Source organism: Rhea americana, unplaced genomic scaffold, assembly GCF_003343005.1.
Source record: "Rhea americana isolate MKP2758 unplaced genomic scaffold, rheAme1 scaffold_69, whole genome shotgun sequence".
Taxonomy (NCBI): Eukaryota; Metazoa; Chordata; class Aves; order Rheiformes; family Rheidae; genus Rhea; species Rhea americana.
In genome coordinates, this window is record NW_028186856.1 from 1,898,568 (window position 1) to 1,908,159 (window position 9,592).

General features: G+C 35.0%; 1 protein-coding gene across 1 annotated transcript in view; it reads right to left on the bottom strand.

The window, feature by feature from the left end:
• CDK17 (cyclin dependent kinase 17) overlaps positions 1 to 9,096 on the bottom strand; it is a 57,131-nt gene extending 48,035 nt beyond the window's left edge. The window contains exon 1 of the mRNA XM_085321325.1: positions 8,948 to 9,096. Coding sequence (XP_085177451.1) covers positions 8,948 to 9,065 — 118 coding nt within the window. The 5' untranslated portion in view covers positions 9,066 to 9,096. The remainder of the gene's footprint in view (positions 1 to 8,947) is intronic.
• Positions 9,097 to 9,592: the final 496 nt, after the last annotated feature.

A 9,592-nucleotide genomic window follows, 5' to 3' on the forward strand; every position in this document is an offset into this window, starting at 1 on the left:
TGCTAAACCACATTGCTGCCACATTCTGTTTTAAAATATACACATATCTTTCAAGAAAACAAAATATCCAGTAAGGTACTACTGTCTTGCTAAGTTTGAAATGATGCCAACGTCAATGCTAACAAATACAAGAACAGAAAATAGCTGAAATGAGCTGCTGAAATCCTTCAGCTGTGAAGTGGTAGAATTTATCCTTGAACATAAATGGAACTGATTTTATTATTCCATAATTAAGAGAACTGCCAGACTAAAGTAGAACAATAGTCTATCTAATCAAAAAGCTTGCTAAGGAATTAGTTAAAACTAAGTATTTCATAAATTATAAAGATGCCTCCTCATTTTCCTATAGCCATAATTCAAATAACTGCAAACTTTGGCCTGAAAATACTCCCAAGCTAAGCAATTTTTCAATAAATCCCCAATGTTCCTTCTCCCTGTTCATCTATCTTAACAGAGGGTCAAAGTATTTTTTCCTTCCTGTGTTGGATTCACTTAACTGGATTTACTTAAACTGAGTTCAAGCAAGACTGCAAAATTTTCTGGCATTTCTATGCAAGGCCTCAGCAAATGACATACTGTCACCCATCAGTCAGCTGGTGGATTAAATAAAGTATTTTCATTAGGAATGTAAATGCACTTTAATGCATTTTATGAATATCTAATACCACATATTCAGCTACCTTTTTTTTTTTTTTTTGGTCTCCCACAAGTATCTCTTATGTGACAAAAAGACTGCTAGCTTTCAGATTTCACTGTCTGAATTTTGGAGTGATATTTGCTTCAGCAAGTTTTAAAGAATCAAAAATACTTTCGTACAAGATGATGTTTTTCAGTTAAATTGTGCATCTCTGATAGAGCTGATTAAGTCAATTACTCACCCACTCCATTTTGGACATGAAAAACATATGTACTAATGTTTTCTGTTGTTGGATGGGCTTTTAGAGACTTCTTTTTGTTTCGGAGTTTCATACAAATACACAACAGGATTTTTTCTTCTAGTCAAAATGAGATAGATATTGGAAATCTAGATTCAAGCACCTGTAATCTCTCTGAATTAGGTGAATGAACCTGAGTGTGTTCCATATGAAATTTTTTGCAACAGCAAGCCTGCCACAATTCATTGCTGCTACCAAAAGGATAGTCCTAGCTCCTCCCCTGACAAGAAGAAAGGTCATTTGGATTTAGGTCTTTGAACTAGTCCATCACAGGACCAGCACAGTGCTAGTGCTGAATCAAGGGAGAGGCAGGAGCTCACTTGCCACTTCCAGCTGCGCCTTGATTTTAGCTCGGCCAAACATGATATGAAGTCTCACTACCATGCCCTGAGAATCAGCTGCTGGGTTTTGAAGGGAAGAACTCTACAAAGTTTCTTTTCCTCCCACCATGGCCTCACCCTCATACCAAGAAAGTTCCAATTCTTCTTATTTTTTCACTTTGATAGAGAATGAGGGGAAGGTGTCAAAACTCAGCATAGGTACACCTAAATCTCCATTTTCTGGATGGCTCTGCATACATGAAACTTGTGATCTGTTATCATAACCTTTTAAGTAATTCATACACTTGCCTCAAAGTCATAAATGCTACTGTTGTATAGCTTAATCATATTTTAGCATGATCAATCAATTAAAYTGATTGATTAAATCAATTTAATCAATCTAAATGTATGCTCTTCTAATGACCAATTTTTACATGTCTATTGGCAATACAGATTTTTTTTTTTTTTGGATTTGCAGTGTCAAATACAAACTGAACTGTTTTCCTGAACAAACTCTTATGAAGAAGCCCTTTCTTTCTTCAGAAGTCCTCAAATGTAAACGTTCAATTTTATGGCAATTTAGAGCAGGTATTTTGTGCCGTACAGTATTTAATTATATTGCAGCCCCGCTCAGTAAAATTAATAGCTGATTGTAGGTGATATCTCCCACAGAAGAAATATTTAAATAACTGGAAGCAGTTATACATTCAACTGTATTCTCATGGAGCTGTATGAGGAACACTGCATAGAATATTGTAGTTATATATTATTTTATCGTGTTGTTTCCTTGGACTCCATTATGTGATATTATGAGACACTCRGGCATTAAGCATTAAGCATCTCTAAAAATAGAGCAATCATTCAAAAGCACTTAAAACTTTATTTATTCATTTAATAATAAGAGGTAAGCTTTGAAATGACTACTATAACGCTAAAAACACAGTAAAATGCCAAGCAGTTCCTCCCATTACTCAAAAACAATCCATGAGTATAGTCATGTCTTGGGGCAAACCTTCTTCACTTGCAAGACACAACAAAAAACATTGGTAGACCATTTTACAAGAAATATATTGATAAAAATCTGAAGATTTTTATCAATCTGAAGATCCAGAACCTTCAAGTTCCTCTCCAAAAGAAAGCATCTCAATGATTAAAAAGGCAGTATAACCATCTTGTAAAATGTTTCTCCCCTTTTAAAATTAATGTTTCCCCCTTTTTTAGATTTTGGTATGAAAAACAATAGTTTCTTTTTCCCAAGGAGATTGATTATCTACACACACACACACACACACACACACACACAAAAAAAAAAAAAAACTCACACAAGATAAAAAAATGAAATCAAGACTTATGAAAAATGCTGCAAAAAAGTGTTTTAAAACTGAATTCAGGTGCAGTGGATTTTTGGTTTCACTGACTTGATACCAAGATAAAAGATCATAATCAAATTAAAAATATTCAAAATCAGAAGTCTGTCTTCACGATTTATGTATTTCATACTGTTTAAAATACAGTTCTCATGACAGCCTCTGGGTCATCAGAATACATATCTGAACCTAACTCAAACAGAGTAGWCAAGTATCTCCTATCCTATAGACATGATACACCATCCCAGCTCAAACATTTGAGAGGTCATACCATCAACTGGGTCTAGCAATGGAAGATCTAGGTTCCTTCAATCCTAATTTCAGTAATACTATGTTGGCTAGTTAGGCTTCTTTTACTTTTCTGTACTTAACAAGTCCACTTGAATGCCCACAAAAATATGGCTGTCCCTGCAGTAGGACTAACTTACTGGAAGAAATGCATACAGTTGGACAAACGTTTCTAGCACTAGTAGTAGGCACAGCTATTCTGAAAAGGTTTGATGGTATATTACAAATAACACTTTCAAAAACAAAAGAAGYTGTACTTGTGAAAGCACACCTACTTGTGGTATTACCTCTACGCTGACCTACTTCTACTGACAAAGATCTGACCTGAGATCAAATTTCTACATATCGAGTGAGCCTGTGTTAGCAGAATTTGTTAAATATATAGAGCCCCCTTCTGCAGGTAAGCACTGTGTCCCCCTGCTAAACCTGTATTCTTCTTGGGAAGGAACATGGTAATCTGATAAAGAAAAAACCTACGAGTCTCCRAAGCACGCTTTCAGGCGCTGAATTTTTATGGTAATTTTATTTTATAAGCACCTCCACGCACTAATGGAGCCTCCAGGTCTTGTGGGAAGAAGCAAATTAAAACAGAAGGGAAGAAAGAACACTGTGTGTTGTGCAGCGGATGTGGGCTGGAGAAGCCATACTGAACAGCAATAACAAAAACTGTTGTAAGCAACAGCACAGAAGGGCACATACTGGACTATAATAAAACCATCTTCAGCATGGTATAAGGGAGAGTTACAATGYTCAGTATTTAGTCCCAATAAGTTGCCAGTTACTTGTGCTAGCCTCCKGCTTGAGAATGACCTCTATCACTTTGAGGGATCTTTTATTTTAATATTGATACTTTCCTCCACATGCTAGAGGTGGTATTGATTTATGATGTGTTAGTATTTCTGTGCTCATGTTTTCAATTCAAGAATACCGTCTTGAAAATATGTCACTGTTTTCCTTGTATATCCAAGGAATCAAACATAGCYGATGGGAGTTTCTCAGCTATACTGAAGACGACTTCCAATGACTTCAACTACAAAGACATTTAGATGTTCCAAAACAGTTTTGCAATGTGTCAATTTTTAAAAATATTCATTCATCTTATCAGAGTAGTAACTAACTGTTAATGCTTCAAATCTACAAACAGCTGCACACATTACTGCAGCTGATYTTTCCATTACTACTCACATGTAAAATTAAAACAAAATTATGAAAGYGTGTGTTGGACTGGATCCTATGATCACACATTGACATATCAAATGGAGGTAGATATTATTCTATAATTCTATGAAATATGTAAATATTCTATCAAAATCTCATCTGTTTTTGTTTAACATATAGGAAAYCCATTATATAATGGTTTTCCTGCTRAGCTGTTACYTAYATATTGATGTAAGAGCTGTGAATTTATTTATGAACATATCTTGCAATTATTCTTAAAAGCATACTCTGAGCTTATGATAATGTATTTTAGAATATTAGGCAATAYAGCCCTGTTTCTCACTCTCATTAGAGAGCATATTCATAAGTATTCAAAGTATCTGCATAAATTTGACAGTTAATTGGACTTTAAATATGCATGATTTGGATGTTACTTCTAGCCAAATTTCATTAGTGTGTCAGTGTCAAGGAAAAATTTCAGGAGCAAATTTASTTGTCAACTATTACAAATTGTCATTTAGTATTTTTAATATTAATCTSAGTACATACATTAAAGTAAATCCTAGAACTAAAGAACAACCCAGTGCATCATTATCATGCTTGAATTAGGACAGAATTATAAGAAAGAAATCCAACTAATTGGTTCTGTATGTTGAAACCTTAGAGAGCATGAAAGCTTCGGTACTTGAAAAAAAAAAAAAGAATACCCCAAAGTATACCTCGTATAATTCACAGTTCATAGGACTTCAAACATTCAAGTATTTTAGGCATTTTGTTGCTCCCTTTATTTTTATGGTTTATGCATCTAATTATATGATGCTTCCTCACCCAGAAGCCAATTATGATGAAAGYAATTTGTAAGGCAGATTTAATCATATATTGGTTTCTGGTCAAAAAGTAATTCGATGGTGTAGCTAAAGGTACTGTTGATTATTCTACRCTCACTAGATAGCTCTGAGCTATTGCCTTTGAACAATATGGGTTGATCCCTGTTAATCCCATTTTGCTGCTGATCAGTAAGTGCTGCATGCTGAAATTGTACTGACATAACATGATGAAGGAGGCTATGTGTGAAAGGAGACTGCCTACAAAAGATTAGCTGATTTGGTAGTATCAATGCATTATGAAGAAAAGTTATGTATCTATTTTTACGCCTGTGAACCACTGGTAGGATAATTTGTTCTCCTTCAAGAATACTGTTCTTTAAAGTAAGTCTTCAAATAACCCACTCGAAATTGCAGCTAATGACAAGGTTGTTTTAAGGATCAGTGCAGGGGCTACATGAAATCACAGGCAATCGTTTTGGGAGAGGAAACCAGTTGCTATGGGGGCCAAAACAAGACATGTTATTCAAAACGGATGGGCAGGAGGAAAGGTCCCTGGTTCTTGATGTGTGTACATATGATCTACATGTAGAATCACAGTGCTGAACTCCAGTCCCTTTTTAATCAACATTTTACAGGTTATGTAYGTGAAAAAATAGGTAAAAATGAATGTGTATCCTAGCTCAGCACAGTTCTGGATTTCTATCAGTGTAGCCTCTATGACCTCTGAGGTCCTGTAAAAAGACATTTTCAGGAAGGAAAAGCTCGCTTCTATAAAATTTTTTATCTTTTAGTGAACACGGCCATCAGAATGGAATAGACAGGAGTCAAGAGGGGCAAAATCTCTGGAAGAAAAATAAAAATAAGGCAAAACTTGTCAAAAATCACGGAAGAAGCATTTTGGAATAGTTATTCCACCAAGCAAGTCTCCTAATTGTTAAATTCAGTACCCCTCAGATCTTTTGACTTGCTTCTTAGGCTAGTATGAAGTATTTTTAGTTAGATTTTAAAAATAAACATGTCCAGCATATATAGCTGCTGAAAAGCYCTCATTTTGTAATCTGACATTCTTGCCTGTCTTAAAGGGAAAGTTAACGACATTGTGCCAGATTTTCAACAAAAACATATCTGTAACTACGGCTCTATTCACACTGGAGCTTGCTGCACCATACTTTCAGCAGGGATAAAGGTTYGCAACAATTAAAGTCTCAAGTTTTAAATCTAAATAAAACCTAGCACTATGTAAACACATTACATTCAACCAATCACAAGCTAGTTTGTTTTTCTTCATAAACTGATTTCTATTCTCCCCTTCCGCAATTAACTGACAGATACACATGAATAAGGCATCAACTCTGAACGGAATAACGTTGCCATGAAATGAAATCTGCTGTAAATACCTTCAGTATTCAAGGTCTACCCCTGCCGTTCGGCATGCCAAAAGCAGTTGTGACTCAAGTCTCTCTTCAGTTTTGAAGTCCATGTTGTAATCATGGTAAAGAYAGACAAGGCATGAAGACTTACTCTGTGAAAACTGTTCATATTCCTGACTTTAATTCTCTGTCATTGTGACTTCTCTTTTTTACTAGACTGTGCTTTCTAACTTCCTTTACAGACCCGAACAGACCCAAAGACTGAACATTGGGCACATTTGTGTCTCACTGTTCCACAGGCTAAAGGAGCTTTTTATTCTTCGCAAAAGCAAAAACTAGGAATATCATCACTGCAGCCTTCTAAGACCAGTATTATCATAGTAAAAGATGCATTTTCAAGGCCTTARTACATTTATAATTTTATAAGATACTCTTTATAGGACCGTATCTGCTCATATCTCTGATATTCACAGTTAGTACAGGCTTATTCACACTCATTTTATAAGACCAGAGGCAAATCTTTCTCATAATTCGCTTTTAGAAGGTCCACTGCTCTTTTTTTTTTTCTTTTTTTTTTTCCTCCCTCTCTCCAGGCTATGCCAAAAGGGAGAACTAATTTCCTACTTGGTTTTCCTAGCAATTGTTGTTGTCTAAGCTGGGATCCCTGAGATCTGTCTGGAAGCTTCTCCTTCCAAAACAGCTCTATCCGTAGGAATGGTAGAGCTGCCTTTAGAATAGCAGAGCACTAGCTGGTAATAGCAAGCATTTCTCCAACCCTACTTTTTAAGGGTTCTCAAAGGAAAATAAAAATCCTCAAGTATTACATTGCTAATTTCTGCAAAATCTAAGATAGACTGCTAATATAGTGTTAGTCCTAACAGTACCAGAGAAGGGAAACAAATGGCTGTAAGAGTTTCTTAATCACAGAAAACAGTAAGTTAAAGACTCTTCATAGGAATAATTGCCATCCTTCTTCTTTGCAGAAGATCAATAACAGTTCAGCATATCCAAGTCAACATATTATATTAAGGCATTCATATTTTACAGCTGTAAGCATAATATGTATTGTACCACATAGTATTAGCACATAAGCCTCATTTTGGAATAACATGAAAAGCAAAATAAAAAAAAAGCAGTAAAAGCTAAATAATCAATTTGTAATTAGAAACATTTTCTTAAATTGTATTTTTATCATTTTCAGTATCTAAGGATAAATCATGTTTGTAATGCTTTGGTGACAAGCATGCAGAAATCCTCTAATTACCCCCTGGTTGAGATAATCTCAGATAACTATTATAACCTGAGAATAGCTTCACACATCATTTAAAATGGCATAAGCTCACACTCCCACAAACCAGTTGTTGTGTCCTCTCTCCCTCGAGCTGATATCCAGGATGTGATGCAAGTTAAAATAACCTTTTTTATTTTTCCTAGATCCATTTTTTCAGCTAAATCAATTCAGTGATCCAGTTCACTATGTTTCTCTCAGGTGGGTGCTGATTTTTGACACTCATTTTCCAGTAATATTCTGAAAATATATGCATGCTTATATGCATAATAATGAAATCAATCTGTTAGATGTATTAAAGGTCTGAGAAAAAAATTTCATCAGTAACAAAAGCTAATAAAAGTGAGACCATGTGGGACAATTAGTCAGAAAGTGCTAGGAAGTACTCTATAGATATTAGTGCAAAAATGTCGTAATTGTTTTAAAGTAGATCTGTTGTGTAAACACATAAAAACTTGGTTTGTAAAAAATGTCATTTTCCAAGCTATTTGGCACGACCCCTCAATGCAGGCAAGAGAATAATGAYAAACAAACCAGGGATTAAGGGTAAAAATGAAAAATACGAATAATTCTGTTTTGCCAAAGGTAAATTCAGCTTTCCAAAGCTCAGTATGCAACAAATCTTGGATGAGGTTTAAAGTCTGCAGGGCAAATTCCATTGCCTCTGCCACTGTTCATATTTCCCAGTCCTGTCAGTTTTCAATGGGACTATTCAGAATCATTTATTGGTGTGAAGCTAACAAAAAAAATCGGATCACTTGATACTTGAGAAAATCCTAGGTGTCAGCAGAGCAAGAAATTAAACCATCAGCACAGAAGACAAACAATGACTTAAGTGCAGGAAACAGAACAAAGCAAGAAAATCTCCTCTAGCTGTTATTACTGCAGCTTGCATTCAGAAGCAGTATCATCATTAATGCAGACTTTATAGCAGCCACTACGCTTGCGGGATCAGCCAAGGACTTGCAAAGAATACACAAGACATGTTAGTTACCCTGGATGTTTCTAGTTAGCTTCACATTCCTAAAGCAAAGTATTATTCAGAGATGCAAAGAAGTGGCAAAATTTTCAGACTAGTAAACTGCGTAAGCAATGACAAGGTAAATAGTTTTATTAAATAGTTTTACTTACAATATTTAGCAATTATCATCAATCGTATCACTGAATAATGATTTTGGAAAATAAACTGAATTTGAAGCCATACAAAGCTGACAGGAGACTCCCTAAACTCATGTTACGAAGAATACGCTTACTGAAAGGCATCAATGATCCTGCTAATCACCAGATTAAAATACAAATGTATATAGCTTTTGATAGACAGACTCCCCAAAACTCACTCGACTGGGACATAATAAAAATTTTTAGATTTTTGGGAAAGTGAAAGATATGCTTACCGTTATCTTTGCTGCTGTTTTCTTCAATTGTCATTTGTTCTGCTAGCTCAGACAGTGATTCATCAATGGTCTGGCTTCCACGCAAGGTTAACGAAAGTCTCCTCTTAAATTTTTTCATTATACCAATATTAAGGCTGGCTTAAGGAAGCCTGAAAAAAATTAAAAGACAAAATGTGTGAAAAAAATTACTCCATCACAAAACTAAATTAACTYACATAAAAGTGCAGGAAGACTTACAGAAAGATTAGTCAATAGTAAGCGATCCTCACAATAAGCCAAGATCATCTAGTAGACTAAARAAAAATATATGTTGTGAAATTAAGAATAATATGAAAAGACTGTCAAAATCACCATGACTAGTGCACTGTCTAATGAAACATTGTATCAAGAAGTCTAGACTTAAAGTACTACTAGTGTCTTCAAAAGATATGAAATAATCTGTTAATAGCTTTAAAAAATAGAATACTAAAAATGTTTATTTAGAATTAACCAGAAATGCACAAAATTACTTTCAAATATGCCTTCACTACTAGTTTTCTACARAAAACTAGGAACACTTGTCTAAATTATCACCCACATTTTCACATAAATCAGAAATTTTGCATAGAATGTTACACCACAAACTGGGGGGGGGGGGTTTATGTC